Below are 18,713 nucleotides of genomic sequence, written 5' to 3'. Positions count from 1 at the left end.
ACAAAATGAGAAAAATAAAAACATTTTCAAAATAATTAATTTAAAAGATTGTCCTTTACTACCAGGTGTCCTTTCTCCAGTCTCGAACAAAATGAGAAAAATAAAAACTTTTTCATAAAGATAAATTTTGGTGTTCATAGAAGGTATCCTTTCTCCTTTAAAATGTCCTTTCTTTTATGAATTGATGGTAATAGATGGTAGGTGCTCTGAAAACTTCCTCACCAGGAAAAGTAAAATGTTGGCAATCTTAAGTTAGTTTCTTTTCCTAATTTTTTTTGATCATTTCAATTGACCCAGAATACAAAAATGTGTGACCACAAGTTTTGGAGGTTTTATTTGGTTTTGGTCTTAGAACTATGTTTTGAGTCAACCAAATTTTGGTCATTATGTGCTAGATACTATACTAACTGCTGTCAAGCATTGTACTAGATGGTTTCACGGACATTGTTTTATTTAATTCTATGCCATACTGCTTCCTTATTAAAAGATTAATGCATTTTTTTTTACCCTAAAGCTAACAGAAGCAGGAAAGATCTGGAGCATGGGAGGACTCACAGCCATGAACTCTGGTTATTTTCCACACAAGTTACCAGAGAGCAAACACAAGCCTACCTGTCAATAAGTTTCTTGCTAATCTTGATCATCACCTCTCTCTCTCTGTTATGGACCTTTTTACAAGGTGTAGTTTTCTCTCAGGTTAAAGACCAAAAAGAGTAACAAGCTGATTTCACCAACTGGGCCCTGGAACTCGGCCATGGATGAGTCCCTGCAAAGGTCTCAGGACACAAGCAGGGTTCATTGGCCAATAACCCCAAACAGCAGCTTAGCTAAAAGGGACACAGGGCTTAGACACAAGCAAGCTGTCCTGAGTTCCAGCACCATCATATTTATTAGTTTCCCATACAAAATTTAGATGCACAAGAGAAATACAATTGTGAACAGGTGCTGAAATACAGAATCTCAACAAAAATTAAGCCTTGGGAAACAAAAGGTGTTTCAAACAATACTGAACACCAGGAATTTACCTGTTGTCTTTTTAAAAAGATAACTTAACAATTTCTTTTTACAAAGGAAGAAAGGAAGAGAGGAAGGGAGAGAAAGAGAGGAGTGGAGGGAAGAAAGAAGAAAAAAGGAAGGAAGGAATAATCCTCAAAAAGACACAGAAGTTGGTAGCACATAACAGAACACTTGAACTACAAATCCATTACACCCAGTGACTACATCTTGGCTAGTCCCTCTTGTCTGGGAGGATTAACAGTACGTACCTCATCACCGCCCAAATAAGTACCAACCCTGGGAATGATCAAGAGAGACTATGTGTTCTGTCACCACAGGGATGAAAGTTCTCCAGTCATCTTTAAACTCCAGATTCTATTTGGAAACAGAACAATTTGGAAAAAAAAAAAAAAAAAAAGAGGCACATTTCCAGAGGGAAAGAGTTTGTGAATATAAAAGCCATTTTTAGAAAGACTTGTGAGTGAACCAATTAAGTCACAAAAAAAAGATTCTGAAACCTCGTATTTTAAGGTATTCATTCTAACAGTTTGAGGCATGCATTTGGATCAAATGTTTTCAAATTCTGTTCGCTCTTTGAAAATGGTTGTTCAAGCTCATTGTCATTTAATAGAGCAACTAAAGAAAACTTCTGATGACCTTTCTACTTAACAACCCTACGGGCGGCCAGCCTCCAGAAGTCGATTTCCATGCTATGTTGTCAGTGGGTGTCTTCGAACACCTCTATTTTGTAATTAGGAGGCAGGCTGTTTTTAGAGGGTGAGAGTTTAGTTAATAGTTGCAGTATAGAAGACGGGGATGTATTTAACAGTAGAATATACCATAAATCCCCGCCGATGGCGGGAAGGGCAGGTCCTCTGCATGGGGGAGTAGTGAGGAGGGAACCACCAGGGACCCGCAGTGACAGCAAAATGCAAAGGAGAAAAGCAAAGGTGACAACTCACTAATGAGAGGTGGCACCAGAGGAGAAGGCCTTTCTTATTAAATTCTGTGCAGAGCAACAAGTATGTATGGTAGTAGCCAAACTCCCATTTTGTGCGAGAAATAAGAATAAGCCAGCCGTGCCCGGAACGTGCAAAGGTATTCTGACCAAGGGATGAAGGGAGAGGTGCCTGATGTCTAAAACAAGCTATTGGTGTTGACAAGGAAAAAATATGGATAATTATAAACACTGACAACATGTACAGGCCTGAGGTCAAGCCCATGAACCCCACTGTAAAATTACCCTTTCTGTAGGCTTTTTTTCCACACTGATGCAAGATATGTTAAAACCATACAAAATGGTATACTTCGACCCTTGAAAATAATCCACTCATGGTAACTATTAAGAAAATGGTCATTTGGCTTAAAACAATAAAGGAAGGTGCTCTGCGTCCTCCTGGCTCAGTGAAAAGACATGGTAAATGCACGCAGAGGAAGCTCAAGCAAAGGGAGGGGCTTGGTGACTTTTGGTGCAGCGACATCTCCCAAGGACTAGGCTCCTGGGGCCCAAGTACAGTCAGTTTTGCATTTATAAATCTCTTTGACTCTAGATGGCATCCCTAATTCTTACTAAGCAAAAGAGCAACCAGTAAAATGGTAAAAAGCTGCGTAAAGCTTACTACCACTAACGTCAGAAGCTTGGTCAGGCAAGACAATGTCATGTCTAATGTCTCATCTACGAGGGAATCACGGGACTTTGCTTGGTAAACTTGGGCTCTATTTCATCCCCATGCTGCATAACCTTGAAAATTTTACACAAATTCACTGTACGCCAATTCTCCCAATGACAGAATTGGAAGAATAGTCAAAGCTCCCTCTGTCTTATGTAAGTGTTTTCTGTGACTACCTGGAAAAAACACTCCTCAAAAGAAAATAAAATGCACATTATTCAGCTTTAAGAAGGGAGGAAATTCTGACACACACTGCAACATGGATGAGCCTGAGGACATTATGCTAAGTGAAATATGCCAGTCACAAAAGGACAAATACAGTGTGATTCCACTTACATGAGGTACGCAGACTCCTCAAATGCCTACAGACAAAAAAGCGGAATGGTGGTTGCCCGGGGTGGGGGCTGGGGGAGGAGGGAATGGAGAGCTGTTGATTAATGGGTACAGAGTTTCAGTTTTGCAAGATAAAAGGAGTTCTAGAAACTGGTTACACAACAGGGTAAATGTGACTGAACTGTACACTTAAAATTGGTTAAGATGGTAAAGTTTATGTTTTGTATTTTTACCACAATGAAAGATCTAAAAAAATAAATAAGTAAAATGCACAATGAGCCTTGCACAGTGCCTGGCACATAGGAGATAATCCGTGTGCAAGTCCTGACTGCAGGAGTGAAGAAGGCTCTTCGCATATAGACAGAGATCTAACTGGTATAGTGTCACTAAAGGGTCTTTCAGCGTTTCCAGAAACCGACCCAGACTGTTTGGTGCAATGAGTAAGGGAACTACAAGTTACAGGTGTCAACGAGTTATCTGCCATTCCTAAGCCTAGCCCATAAAGGGACCATCCACTTCTTTTGAGAATCAGATGACATATACCAATTAAGGTCTTGCAGCCACACGGGCCAGAGAAGACAGCCTTCTGCCAGCCAAGTAAGCCACTGCCGCAGGAGAGTGGCAGGAGCGTACCAGGGGGGAGGCGAGGCGGTTGCTAGGACCACAGACTCCTCAATACTTTTCAGCTGCCACTTGGATATTTTACAATTTAGCAGATTACTGATCTAACCAAGAAATACTATATTATAGTAAGAGCTCCATCATAATGCACAGCATTGTTTGGAAGACACCCATTAGTGAGTCAGAAGACATTCTGATGAGTCCCTCGATTCATTCACCCTAAACTGACTGATCCCCACCATAAGCCCATGCACTGACAGTCACGAGAGGTATCAAGATGAACATATCTTGCTCTCTGCCCTCCAGGTCTGGTGAAGGGAGAGAGGCAGGTCGCCACCGTTAAAATATGGTAAGTACTGGGCACTTGTGAACTAAACACAGAGGAAGAAGTGGTCAAAATTCATGGGGAAATTAAATAAGGCTTCAAAGAAGAGATGACTTTGGCCTTGGTCTGGTCTAGGAGGAGGGGGGAATAGGGTACATTCTAGGCACAGACAAAGTCTTTAAAAAACAAAACAAAGAGGCATGAGGAAAAATGTGTTTGAGCAATGGTGAGAAGATATGTGTAACTATGACATACGGGTGTGTCAGAAGGGGGAGAGAAAGGTGGGGAGTAAGACTGGAGAGGTGGGTTTGAATCATGTTGACAACCCTGATTTTATCACTCCAAGTAGTTTGGCTTTGTCTTGAAAGTTTGAAAAACATAACTCTAAGATGGCAGGTAGACAAGAATGACTACTTAGGTAGGAGGGCCTTGTAAGAGCCACTGTAATAGATCAAGCGAAAGTAGAGAGGACTTAAATGAAATGTGTCTGCGATGTTAAGGGAGTAGGTACAAGGGGTAGCAAAGAGGAGCAGAAAGGAAACTTCTAGCTTATGGGACTGCTGGTTACAAAGATTGTTGGAGGAAGAACTAGACCAGGAGGAGGTGATGTCTTTGGTTGGGAACACTCTGAATGTAAGGTTCAGTCTCCTCGTTCACAAAAGGAGGATAAGTAATAAATGACCAGACTGGACCTTGGAGTTGTTGTGAGGCTTAAATGATAAAATAACAAAAAAGAACATAATACTATTATTTATGACTAGACGTGTGGAGGTATGGACCCAGAGAGGATTTGGGGCAGGAGAGAAACAGGAGTTATTGATATACAAATTACGGTTAACAGTGCCGGAGGGTATAAATTTAATCATCCAGGGAGATGACGTCCTGGAATCCAGGACCAGACCCCGGAGCACACAGACATGCTGGGCATGGGGCACTGGGATGGAGGCCTGGGAAGGTGACTTTGAAGGCATGACCCAAATATGGGAATGTGGAGAAACAGCTTCATGGGAAACAAAATACACAGCAAGAGCCCAAAGTGCCAATCCTGCCCAGAAGCTGGTAGGATGAGAACTGGAATGAGTGGGTTCAACACTTGAGAGGTCAAGAGCGCCCTCAACAAAAGCTCTTCCAGTGGAGGGGAGAGATGAAAACCAGGTCACAGTTCATTTAGGAATGTTGTATTTTCCTGACATATTCTGACATTAGGCAACTCTTTAATTGGGGAAACTTTCACTCTGTAGGACTGGAACACTGAGATTTTACTCTCTCCCAGGAGCTACAGACACAATTTTTCTTCTTTATTGAATCGGGAGAACAGAGGGAACTGTGAATCAGACTGAGAGGAAATTAATGCTGTTAAGATTCACTGCTGTACTTTTTCATGGAGGAAAGAACACTAGGTTTGGAGGGAAGAGTGAAGAGACAATGGGAATCAAATATAAAACAGCACAAACCAATTGACCTTCAGTAAATAATACAGAAAGTAGTACCAATGTAGTACTGATGGCAGAACAGAAGTGAGCACCCCGGAGACCACACCCACCCGCCAAGGGCCACTAAAGACGTGTGTCTGCAAGCACTTTAAAACACACCCGCTCTTACCTTTCTTTTGATATCAGTGAACTGGGAAAACATTAAAGACCAATAAAATGACAGCTCCAGGATATAATAGTAGTGAAGGTCAGGTGTGAGTGGCTGAGGATCAAAGAGAAAAAAAGGAAAGATTAAATCATTAATAGGAAACCAAATCTGTGTGCCAAACATGTTAAGCCCAGTACTGAAAACTGACATGGTCTTACGCCTCCAGATTCCGGCCCCATTCTCTGTGGATAAAGGAGCTTTGAAGGATGCCTCTAATCCACAGCTTGGTGACATTAGTTTTGTTGCGTCTCCAATCAAAAAAGTGTCAATCAGTATGAACATGTGATAGTGGTACCCAATTCACTATTCATTTTAGCAACAGCATTTATGGTTCTTTGGCATGAGTACCTACAAGATTCCTTCAGGTAACTGGAAACAAAATTCTAACACATACACACAAAGAATCACTCTGGACAACTCCTGTGAGATTGCACAGAACAGGGACAAGGGAGGTAGGTAACAGAAACTGGAGACCTACATGGGTCCCTGAGGCATAGTTTCAAGTTCTGCATTAATCAGAGCTTCCTTCTTATTAAGAAACATTCAGTATATTAGAAATATCAAAAAATAAAAATAAAAATTTATTAAAACAGCAGAGGAACAAGGAAGCTGCCAAGAGACACCAGGCTAGGCACTTCGCCAGGAAATCTGAGATCATGTCCCAGCTCCACAGCTTAGTGGGGATAAAACTTGGGCCTTAGTTTACTTCTTGTAAAATGGAGGTAACACCTGGTCTACCTGCCTCAGAGGTCCAGGAGTGGGGAGAAGCTCAGAGAGGCAACTAAAGTCAGAAATATTTATTTTGCACATAAATCCGTAAGAACAAAACAGAGCTTTAAAAAATAATTTTTGATGAGTTGTTTTTTGAGCTGTAACGAAATAACTTGTTTCACCAGAATGAATGAAAGACCTTTGAAACTCGTGACACAAACACACCAACACCACCACACACAAGGTGATAGAATATAAGGCAACTGCAGTTCAAACCGAAATGCTCTGTAAACCAACAGCAGCACAACAAATGACTCACAAGAAACTGGCACTCGCTTAACTACCAACTCTAAGCATGGACATCAAGGTAAACAGTTGTCCCCCTCGTTAATCTTTGTCAATAAAATAAACAAGGACAGGACCCTCTTCTACCAGCGAACAAAAGCTCTGAGTGACAATGAGCATCAATGTGTTTATTAAGTTTAGCATCACCCTGGAGAGAATATACTTTCCTCTGAATCGTCCTTTTAAAATTTGAAGGCTTTAGCAATGAGGGATGGATGTTCAGGTCAGACGTGTCCAGAAAATAGGGCACTGGCTTCAGGACCCTTGGAGCCAAAGTTAAATTTCGATTTTAATGTGATTCACTTCCTACCTGCATCACCACCTGGGAAAATCCTACAGTGGGTGATGGCGACAAGTGAGAGCACATCTAGAAACCACAGGAATCGTAAAATTGTCGTATTGTAACAACTACTATAATCGTGGAGTGCTCTGTAGTTGACAAAACTCACCCACATGTGAACCTCATTGACTCTCATAAAATCCTGTAAAATTAGTACTATCATTTTCTAGATTGTATAAGTGACAGAAAACTGCTGTCAATTAATTCAGGCTGAGAGGCTGATCCCAGGTCTACAGCTAGAGAGGCCCTGGGATTGCCACACGAGGCTTCTTATTCCCAACTTGTGCTCCTTACGACAAGCCAAAGTCCAATAGAAGGCAACTTTACATTATTTCTAACTTAAAATATACACGTGTATAAAAATCATGATACATGTAATAAATAATACATTCCTACACAAGGAGCAATGTGCCTTTACTAAAATCGAAGTAGACCGCTACCCTTTCATCTAAAAAATCTGTTCATTTAAGATGTATGCTAAAGACATACTAAACATGTGTAATAAATATGCCCATCTTTAAACATGCTCTTGAAGGCTTGAGACTGACTCTGAACAGCAACCTGTATATTTATGTAGACGCAGTTACCCACAGGCTGCTATAATTACCTGCATAATAATTATATGCTGTTTAGTTTCCTTCTCCCCATCCCCCACCCCCACACAAATAAAGCAGTTAATTTTTAAAAATTAGAATATGGAGTTTACCAAAGATGATCACTGTTCCCACAGAGATCATGAACTGGTCCTAGATTTTGGGAGCGATATGCTGAATTATTCACTGATAAGTGATGGTATCTTATTAGAAGACAACCTTGATCTGAATCCCAACATAGGGATTCTTTCCTTCTATACTAGTGATGGTCCCTGTTTTTAAATATAACTGTATCTACAAGACCCTCCAACTTTCATGTTGAATCTGTAGTTCTATCTGCAAGACAGTCTACAGGCACATTTGGGGCCCTGCCCTAGTTCTCAGAAATAAGCCATTTCTCTGCTCCAGCCATAAAGGCGAACATTATTTCAGATCACATTACAATTATGAAGAAGAGAGGGGATTACGTTTCATGTGGCATTTGTCTCTATATTGTTCATGTAACAGAATTCGCCTTGTAAATGTAGTGCATTAGAGCAGCTGCCACACTGACAAGTTAAAGGTTTCTAGAAGCCTTTGATGAACTTTTACAAATAGAATTCCAGATATAGATGGATTTTTTCCCAACTGTATACCATTACATGATACAAAGCAAGCTGTAAATGACAATATTCCAAGTACTGCAGACAGTAAAACAGCAGTTGGGCCTGAGAATTACAATTGTGCACAGTAAGTGACTGGCTTCCAAGTGGCCTTAGTCTATCAGATAGCCCTGGAATGTTCAGCTCTCTCTCACCCTCTCATATTGCTGATTTACATTCTTTTCTGATTGGGATAAACTACATGAAAGAGATGAAAATGCAAATTGGAATCCCATTTCAACATGTCCCTAGCCTTAAACTTGCTGGAGGAGTATCCAACGCGGGTCCCCATCCGCTGTTACAACATTGTGTGCAACAGACAAGTTACACAGCACGCCTGCTCCCCATTAACCGTGTGCCTCTAAAAAGACAACCCAAAGAATCTCAAAGTCAAAATCCAAGCTGCTTATCATGTCTGTCTCTTTATCAACAAGACATCAGGTTGCATTTATTTCTCTTAAATAATGTATCCCAATTGAACTAGAAATTCTAGAAATTTTTCAGCAAGAAATTTCTAGAGAATTCCCCACTTCGGTATTGAAACAGTAACTGAACTAGGGTCCACACCCAGGCTCATATTACTGACTTCATGACAGAGGCGAAGGTATGTCAGTGGGCAAGGATCTGAAAAATGCTCTCTTTCTGGGATATGATTTTAATCTCATTTTCAGCAATGCTATTTTTGTCTATGTGTAATAGTATAAGCCCATTTTTCTGTGCTCAGGGAAACTGTGCTTGATTTACATACTGAGAGGCTATTCCAAAGCCACAAAGCGAACCAAATTCAGCATGCCTACTCCAGCACCTCTCTCATGCTTTGCCCACTAGCTGTCCAGACAGGCAGGAGCTATCATCAGGGCTTCAGGCTTTCCTCAGTAATTAGAAGCAGATCGGCTGTTAGAAACAGGAATCACCCACCTGTTGAAATGACTGTAACTGACTCTCCAGCAAATGAATCTTCCACACTGACTCCATCTATCTGCTTAAGCGAGTGAGCTTTGATTCTGAACTTCACTAACACAAGCCACTCCCCTCACTAGGCTCTGTCCACCATCCAGCAGCTGGGCGGGGGCCAAAACGCAAGATGACTGCCCAACCTGCTGGGACCTGCCTGAAACCATGAAACTGACTTAAGAAAGATACTTGACCTGGTAAAACCCAGGCAGTAACGTGTCCTTACCTGATAAGGGTAGTTGTACCAGCAGTGCCTCGTATTCCACAGCCAGGGGGTCTGAAAAATATGACAAAGAAACACATTTTACATGTTTTGGAAAAGAAGGAGGATAAGAGACATTTAGGATGGGTTCTTGCCCCCCAGTATTGGCAATTTCAAGAATCTACCTGTGTGAGAACTGAAGGACTTAATACAATTAGGAATTGGGTAGCAAAGCAATTAGGATTCCATCATCCATTCTCTCTGTGTAATCTTCTCAACTCAGCCAGCAGTATTTCAGGCTGCTTCTGGGATGGAGTCCTATCTGGTGTTGTGTATTTTGCTTCTCATGTAGACATATCCCTGCTATGTAGCCAACCTCAACAGCAGAGCCTTGCAGGTGTCTCACCAAGACCAGATGCAACTTATCAATCTCACTGTTATCAATAAACAATGCTGGCAGTTGGTACAAATTAACCTCCTCCAATGCAATGTTCACAACATTATTAATCAATTGCTTCACGCCTTGACCAGGGGTCAGTAGCAGACAGATATATCTCAGTAGGACAGCTCTGACTAATTCCAGGCCTGAGGGAATGAACCCTCACAGTACACTCCACCCCTTGACTCATGTTCAAGGTCTTTGGAAGACAAAACAATCATTCTTCTTTTAACAGCAATCACTTGCCTTTCCACATTGTAAAATCAGAGAGAACATCTAAGTATATATGCAGATTCCAAACATTTGTAATAAGCAGGGAAGGGTTGGTATGGATTTGAACAGACAGCTGAACTATCCCATAATATCAGCACAAACGTTCTCATATTTTTGTACTAACTTTATAATTCTTTTGCATCCCTGATCTACTTGGTGGTGTACATCTGTATACATTTGATAGACATCTGTATGCATCTTACTGTTAGGAAACATAATCTATCCTTAATCCAAGCCTTGTGTATATATCTCAAAGTGATAATACTGTCATTGAAAGATTAATGTCAGATATATTTGTACCAACCCAACCTCCTTATCTTGTACCAGGCCCTATAAGACCAAACGCTGCTGCCATGTGCAGTAGGACAATGTAGTTGTCTCTCTGAAAGCCACACAGATAAACTTCCACTCCTCCATCATCCTCATCAGCCCTGTGCCAATGAGCATGAGGATGAGGAGGATATTCGCTAATACTTGTTGAGTCCTCCCTATGTCCATACACTTTTTTTCCAGGGTTTTTCTCCCTGATCTGTTACTTATTTAACCAATTAAAAAGCTGTTTCTCATTAGACTGTCCCATGTACTTTTAAAGGATCTTAGAACGTGTGAACTCATTTAGTCCTTACAATAACTAGTTTTTGCCTCATCTCACAGATAGGTAAATTGAGACCCTGGGTCTGTTATTAAGTCAGAGCTCAGCACTGCCAGAGGTGGAAACCAGACTCAGACTGTCTAGTCTCAAACCCAGCGTAGCCACTGTGCCCCCTGCCTTTGAGTCTGATAAGAACTGAACCAGGCCTCAGGATAGGGAGTAGGACAGAAGTAAAAAGCCATGCTGTGCCCTACATCTCATGATGTTCAGGGATCTTTACTGCCCCTGTCATTCAAGCACTGCTGATTCTCCTTCCTTTTCCCCCGGCGTGGCTGTCTGCTACCCATGCATGGTGCTAAGTATCATGGCATCTCCATGCACTTCACCTCCTGGGTGCCTGAGTTGCATGTCTGTCTTTCTCCTCCGCTTCTCTCATCCACAATATTGATGTTCAGGACTGACCCACCCCACAGGGTGACTGTGAGGATCCAATGATCAAGCACGTATAAAAATGCTGCGGAGGCTTCGAAAGTTTAACGGGTTACAGTCTAATGGTTATATACACAACACATGCCCCCCTGAGGAAGATGTAGAAAATATTGAAAATAATAAAAAAAAAAAATAAGTGAAATTCTCATCACTTTCAACCTTTTAATGTACAGCCCATTTGGGGTCTTTTTTCTATAATAAAGATACAAATACCCATATAGATAAATTTATTTTTAAACACACACATATATGCATTATTTTTCAATGTGGGCACAACACACCAAAATCTGTTCTAAAATAGAGTACAAATGTTAGTTATTACCCTTCTCTCTGATAAAGTTTTTTTACTAGCTCCACAATTAGCTGAAGGTCCGGGAGAGAGAGGTGTGTCATATTCACACATTTACTCCCCATCCCCGAACCCACCCATCCACACTCAAGCTGACAGTTCACCATTCTCTCGTGGAATTCAAATGAGAAGGAATACATTAAGGATTACCTCCTAATGGCCCTATCTCTCAGTACAGTCACATTGAGGGTTTAGGGCTTAAACCTGTGAATGGGGAGGGGGGGACAATTCAGTCTATAGCAGAGGCTAAAACAAAAAAAAAAAATGATATAATTTCTGTTGACCAAGGAAAAAAGTAGGAAGTAAGTCTAAGGGATCTTGTTAGTGACCTATAACCATGGATCTCTTTGATGGTGAGAGGCATGGTTCCCCATCTGGGACATGTGAGTCCTTTTGTAGATTAAATAGGATTTGGAGATCCTTTTTAACCCTGAAATTCAATATTCTTAGGTAATAATTCAATAGTTTGTTTAAGTAAAGAAGCCTTTTTTTAAGTGTCAGTAAATGTGCTCTTTTGTCAGGTTTCTTCTTTCATCTGTTGTTCTGTATAGATTTCCTAGTGAAAAGAACTAACAAAAATAGACCAGGTCTGATCATTTCACTTTACTATCCATAATAAGACAGGTTTGGTCTTTATTTTTTTTTAAAGTTCCACGTGGTATATTTCTTAAAAACAATCATTAAAAAAAAAAAAGTACCTTTCAGTTTCCATGCCACCTATCATGATGATGGGTCAACGATCACACATCAAGAGGCTTTGTCCAAGCCCACAGAAAGTACAACACTAAGAGTGAACCCTAGTATAGACTATGGTTTGGGAGATGATGATGTGTCAATGCAGTTTCATCGACTGTAACAAACGTGCCACTCTGGTGGGGGATCTGATGATGGGAGAGAATTTGCATGTGTGGGGTCAGGGGTACAAGGGCAATCTCTGTACCTTCCCCTCAATTTTGCTATGAATATAAAATTGCTAAAAAAAATGAAGTCTTAAAAAAAAAATCAAAGTTAACTCAGATCACGGACGCCTAGCATGTCACTAAACTAAAGGAATAACTGAGTTGGAAGCAAAAGACCAGAAAAAAGGATGCTCAGTTAATCAGGCAAGTATTAAATGATTAAATAGGAAGATAAACATACATACACACACATACACATTTTGTTTTCAAGAATCAGTAGGTACCTACAGTTGAATGAATAGTTTCTTTGAATTAATAAATATTTTAACAAAAGAATGTGAATCACGTAAAGTATTAAAAACATCTTGTTGCCTTGTGAAAGATAAGTGGCTCTTTACCTGAAGCCAGTATCTTAGAGGCAAAATTTCACCTTTTTCTATTTCTATCCAAACACCTACATGGCTTTCATAAAGCCCAGATGAGACAACTAATATTCAAGAAATACATATTGGCCTCTGAATAGTTTATGAAAAGTATGTAGAGCCTTGGATTATGTTTTAAAATGCCAGAAAGCTAGACCCCTGAACTACTCTGAAGCATCTTTCACTGAAACCACCCTGAAAACACTTTCACTGAGTTATACTTAAATCTTATATATACACCTTTGGCTTATACTGAAGATTTATTGTGAGGAAGAATCATGAGAAAAACGCTTCCTTGTCTGTGATGAGATTATATTGGAAAGGTTACCACTAGGTAACCATGTAAGTCCAAAGTATAGGTTCCAATTATACTTTTCCTTTTAAATTTAGTCCAAGGGGGGAAAATACTTCCCTTCTGTGAATGCTTAGCATGTTTCCTCTTACAAAGTGAGAATTATGTTACTCCATTATCTTTTTACCTTAATTTTGGGGGAAGAAGCTGAGCTCTAATTTTAAAGCTCAGTCACAGTGATTGTGATGGTCCCTTAACATTTTTGCTTATTTTTCCTTTCATGTGTACTTTTTTGATGACAATGTCTATATTAATAATGTTATTACATAAACATTGCAAATTCTTTTTAGAAACATTGAACTGTATTTCAATGAATTAATATAAATCAAATCCATTCAAAATGATAATCTACAGGTTTTTGTTTAATACATATTGCCAAGTAACTCAGAATGCAAAAAAATACTTCATGCTTTGTGAGTTTAAAAATTGATAAATAAATTATCTTTGGGATGAAAAGAATGAAGCCAGAAGTCTCCCAGCCTGAAGATGCAGCTGATCAGTGATGAGTAGTCTAGAATGCTCCCCAGAATACAAGAGGTGCGTACCCTTTCCTCCTTCCCTGGGTCAGTAGATATGGGACTATAAATCTACAAAGCAGAGTGGTGACCCCTCCCTAGAGGCCCCTGCATTAGCTTTGAAAGCTCTCGTGCAAATGTAATTTAGACTTGACCCGATGGCATTATATAAAGATAGCAGCTTTTTATATTGATCAGACTCTTAAAAAGATGCTGGTCCTCTTGACCTAGTCAAGTATGTGCCTTCAGCACATTCAACAATCAATTTAGAAAGTAATTTGCAGATCTGCCAAGCACACAAAAATAGAAGGAGTTCCCTGGAGATGGGCTCTGAGGTCGCAGGGTCTCTATGAGGGCTTCATCATAGAGCCAAAAAGAAACCTCAGTGGCATTTCCATGCCTTTTAAAACCTTCCAGCCAGTGGTTCTCAACTTTTTCTGCCTTTGCTCAGCTGAGGGACTCCACACACACCCTCACAGTAACTGTGGCTGTGATTCTCAAGTCTGGAGAACCAGAAGCTTAAAGAGGCACCTCTCCCATTGACTGAGATGTGGACTCTCCTCCAGGCCAGTGAGAATCACTGCAAAGCAGAATGGACTAATTCCACGTTTAGAACAGAAATTAGGAATAAAGGAATCAGATGAAGGAAAGAAAAGATAAAAGAAAATGAAGAGAAAAGATCCATAGGAAGGGAAAGTGGTGAGAATGTCCATACGGGGGAGAAAGACGTGTAGAGAGAGGGAGGCCAGCACACAATTTGGCAATGAAACTAATGCGAGTGGCTAATGTGAACAAAGAAGAACAAAAGAGTGGAGATCACCACCCAGTTTCATGAGGGTTAAGTTGCAACCCACTGCAGCCACCCACTGAAAGCTCAATCCTGAGAGGAATTTAGGGTGAAAAGCAGAATGAGGCCCTCTGTGCTTTGGATAAACAGGCCCCTAGACAGTTAGATGCGTATCTCAGGAAGAATGTCAATGACTCCAGATTTGTGCATCTTCCCAAACAGAAAAACACCAAAATCATTAACTTAAGATATCTGTTCTTTGGTATTAGCAATAATCTTTCACCAAGATGTATGCTTGACTGCATGTATGTCCTAGATAAAAAACAAAATCATATATAAACTGGCTCCTCCCCCATCTCTTCAGAGCAGTTCCTCAGAGCTGTCTCCCAGACTGCAGTCCTCAATAAGACCCTGAAAAAAACAACCTCACAAATCCTACGTTGTGTGTTTTTCTTTAAGTGGACACTATTAAGAAACACAAAATTAGTCAAAAGATCATTTAAGGAAGTAATTTATAACTTATGACAAAGGATTAAGACTTTTAATTTGTACAGCACCCACAAAAATTGATTAAAATATTTAAATACCTAATCAGAAAAATGGGGAAAAGAAACAAACAGGAAACGCATTGAACAAAAGAATATGTGACAGAAGATAAGTAAAAATTATAGGTTAAAAGTAGACAAAAATTTTTACCTGAGTCTGGCAAATATTTAAAGAGGCTCATCATACCCAGGGGTTAGCTGTGTAAGGAAACCAACACTGCAAACTGGAATAAACTTTCTAAAAAGGAATTTGGTCTTCAAAATCTGCAAATCCTTTAATGCACCACTTACTGTAAAGACTCACAGTAAAGGCATTTGTACATGGATTTCCATTACAATTCCTTTTCTAGTAATGGAAAATTGAAATAAATCTAATTGTTTAATAATCTGAGGTTGGCATGTTCCTAGTTGAGATTCTGTGGGAGCAGACTCTGAGATGAGGACACGGGTGCTGGCTGTTTGACAGGTGATTCCAAGAAACAGAACTGGAAAAATGGAGGAAGTGAGACTGATGAAGGAGAAAATTCAATATGGTTTTCAGGAGTGAGCTGGCTACTGCTGCAGGGAACTGCACCTCAAGTCCACTGAGGACCTCTGCAGAATTATGTAGCACATGTCTCATGACTGTCCCAACATAGTACAGGGCAGCTGGGGCATTTATCCACCAACTCCCATACCCCATGTGTCTAGGGAACCTTTGCAGCTTCAGAGAAAGCAGAGCAGAGATACGGCACAGCTTGTATCTGACGTGGGCTACTGTCAAAAGTGCACAGAACTGTCCACCACAGCTGTGCTAATATCAGATGGCATATTAATAATATAACCGGCATATTCATATTTTAAGTTAAAATCAAATTACAGGTAGATATACAGGGTACCTCATGTTTAAAGTAGATATATATTTAGATACACACACACACACAAAATATGCCTGGCAGGATATTTACAAAAAGTTAGTGTTTATCTCTGAGTAATGGTTATCTCAGGTAATTTCTACTTTAAAAATGAAAGTTTGTATCTCAATATTAAATTACACAAAGTAATTGTAGCTATAGTTTTCTACAATTAACAGGCCTTATTGAAGAATAAAAAGAAGCCAAGTCCATGTACTTTTAACAGGTACCATTAAAAAAAAAACACAAGTTGTTCTATACTTACAAATAACATTAATAGTATTAATAATACATTACAATCTTCAATTTATTCAATCATTCTAATTATTTTAAACTAAAAGCTACTATATGAGATAGCTGCTTTCAGAGTATTTACATTTTGACAGTGATATTTGAAGTATAAACAAATTGTCAATAACTTAATTCTAAATCCTCCATTAAGAAAAAGTAGAAAGGGGAAAATGATAAGATGAGCAAATAATACAGAATAAACTTTGCATTCATTATAGTGATGATGATCAATCACTTAGCCACCCATCTCATCTACTCTCATTTTGAAGATACATATCATCAACCTCTTTCTTACCACTTCTAAACCAATTTGCTTACATCCTAGTATCTTTGTGCTAATATTACTGCACCTTCCTCATTCACTAACTCTTTCAAGTATTTACTGAGTGGCTACCATAAATCCGATACTCTTCTAGGCATGAAGATATAGTGGACAAGTCCTCCACTCTCTGGAAACTTACCATCTCCTGGGAAACCAAAACAATTACATGATAAACTGCAGCAGAGATAAACACAGGATGCAGAGGAGTAGTATATAAAAAGACACCCACTCCAATTTGAAAAGACACATGCACCCCAATGTTCACAGCAACACCAATTACAATAGCCAAGACATGGAAGCCACCTAAATGTCCATCATCAGATGACTGGATAAAGAAGATGTGGTGTATAGATACACAATGGAATACTACTCAGCCATAAAAAACGAAATAATGCCATTTGCAGCAATATGGATGGACCTGGAGATTACCATACTAAATGAAGGAAGTCAGACAGATAAAAAAAAATATTGTATGATATCACTTACATGTGGAATCTAAAAAAAAAGGTATAAATGAACTTACTTAAAAAACAGAAAGAGACTCACAGATACAGAAAACAAACTTATGGCTACCAAAGGGGAAAGGGGTGGGGGGAGGGATAAACTGGGAGTTTGGGATTGGCAGATACACACTACTACATACAGAAGAGATAAACAACAAGGTTGTATGGTATAACACAGGAAACTATATTTAATAACTTGTAATAACCGATAATGAAAAAGAATATGGAAAAGAACATGTACATGTATAACTGAATCACTATGCTGCACACCAGAAACTAACACAACATTATAAATTAACTACACTTCGATGAAAAAAGAGTATCATATATTATTCCCCTCTACCCCCAAAAACACACCAGCACAGTCTTGAAGGGCAATGTGGGGGAGTGGGGTGGCTCCACTAGGTGGTGCCCACAGTAGTTGAGGCCAGAAGGACGAGCAGAAGACAGTCAGGAGATAGAGGAGAGGACCTACCAGATGGAAGAAGAACATAGACTTCCTTATCCTTTAGGAACCATGTCATATTTCTAACATCATTCTCCCCCAATCACTCCTTTCCTTGCATTATTTGCCAGAGGATTAAAAAAAAACCCTTAAATGCCTTCTCCTCCTTTCCAACTCAGAAGGTGAAATGTCCATGTTCCTGCTAGGTTGGCTGTCCACTGTGACCACAGAGGACTAAGTCCAAACTTCCCAATAAGCTGCCCTGCTCTCTTCAGGCCAAGCACCTTGCTGTGTGTATTCCACTGATTCCCGTCTCCATGCCATAACATCTCAGGTGTGTGGCATGTCATCTCCACCCCACTGCCTCCTGATCAGTCTTCCAGGTGCAATTTCGTTGGCCTCCTGGAGCCACACAACCTATTCTAGAGGCTGCCAGCATCACTGGGAATGAAGGGCTGGTAACACATGTGTCACTGCCATGTATAGACAGGCCTTCTCATTCCTACCTTTAACTTTTACACAGGACAGGAAGAAACAAGAACGTGAAGGTGGAGAAAACATGAAAAAACAAAACAAGGGACTTAAAAGAATGAAATGTGAGTGACAACTTGGCAGTTTATTTTTCTTCACAATGGTTTTTTACTCTGAATTGAGTATGTGCAGACATTTTCTTAAAAATGAACAAAGTAAGCCTGTCACTTCCGGAACAGCAAATGATAGTATTTGTTGCCAACAATAAAATTCAAGCTTTCAAGCAAATATTAGTATTTTGGAATATATATATATATATATAGGATTCTATATTCCTAACAGCTTCCCATTTGTTAAAAACTCTTCTGAGAAGATCAGTGAAAACAATGACAAATATGCTTTTGATATTTTTTTGCTCTTGATATTTATAATAACATGTGTCAATACTTTAAAGATATACTTAACTCAGTGAACCAGTAATTTCTAAATGACCAACGCATGATGTTAAAAAATCATGCATGGATGAAAGGGAAAGAGATCAATGGACATTAATGTAACTAGGTATAAAAAGTTCAGTGATGTTAAAGAAATGACTTCTTGAGTTTTGGCATCATATCAAGGAAGAATATCTACAGTTTTCTGGAAAATTCTATTCAGATATTTCTACCTTTTCCAATTACAAATCTTTATGGGGCCAGATTTTCTTCATGTAAATCAACCAAACACCGCCCTCCCCCAACTCCATACACATCCC

The 18,713-nt window shown here is 39.7% G+C and overlaps 1 protein-coding gene across 2 annotated transcripts in view; it reads right to left on the bottom strand.

Annotated features, from left to right (window-relative positions):
- CERS6 (ceramide synthase 6) overlaps positions 1–18,713 on the bottom strand; it is a 278,615-nt gene that overhangs the window by 56,329 nt on the left and 203,573 nt on the right. For both annotated transcript variants that reach the window (XM_032479628.1, XM_032479629.1), the window contains exons 5-6: positions 9,397–9,447; positions 5,548–5,640 (exon numbers count right to left, since the gene is read on the bottom strand). In XM_032479628.1, the coding sequence (XP_032335519.1) occupies positions 5,548–5,640; positions 9,397–9,447 (144 nt within the window). The remainder of the gene's footprint in view (positions 1–5,547; positions 5,641–9,396; positions 9,448–18,713) is intronic.

Source organism: Camelus ferus, chromosome 5 (assembly GCF_009834535.1).
Source record: "Camelus ferus isolate YT-003-E chromosome 5, BCGSAC_Cfer_1.0, whole genome shotgun sequence".
In the NCBI taxonomy this organism is placed as follows: domain Eukaryota; kingdom Metazoa; phylum Chordata; class Mammalia; order Artiodactyla; family Camelidae; genus Camelus; species Camelus ferus.
This window is presented reverse-complemented; position numbering and strand designations above follow the sequence as displayed.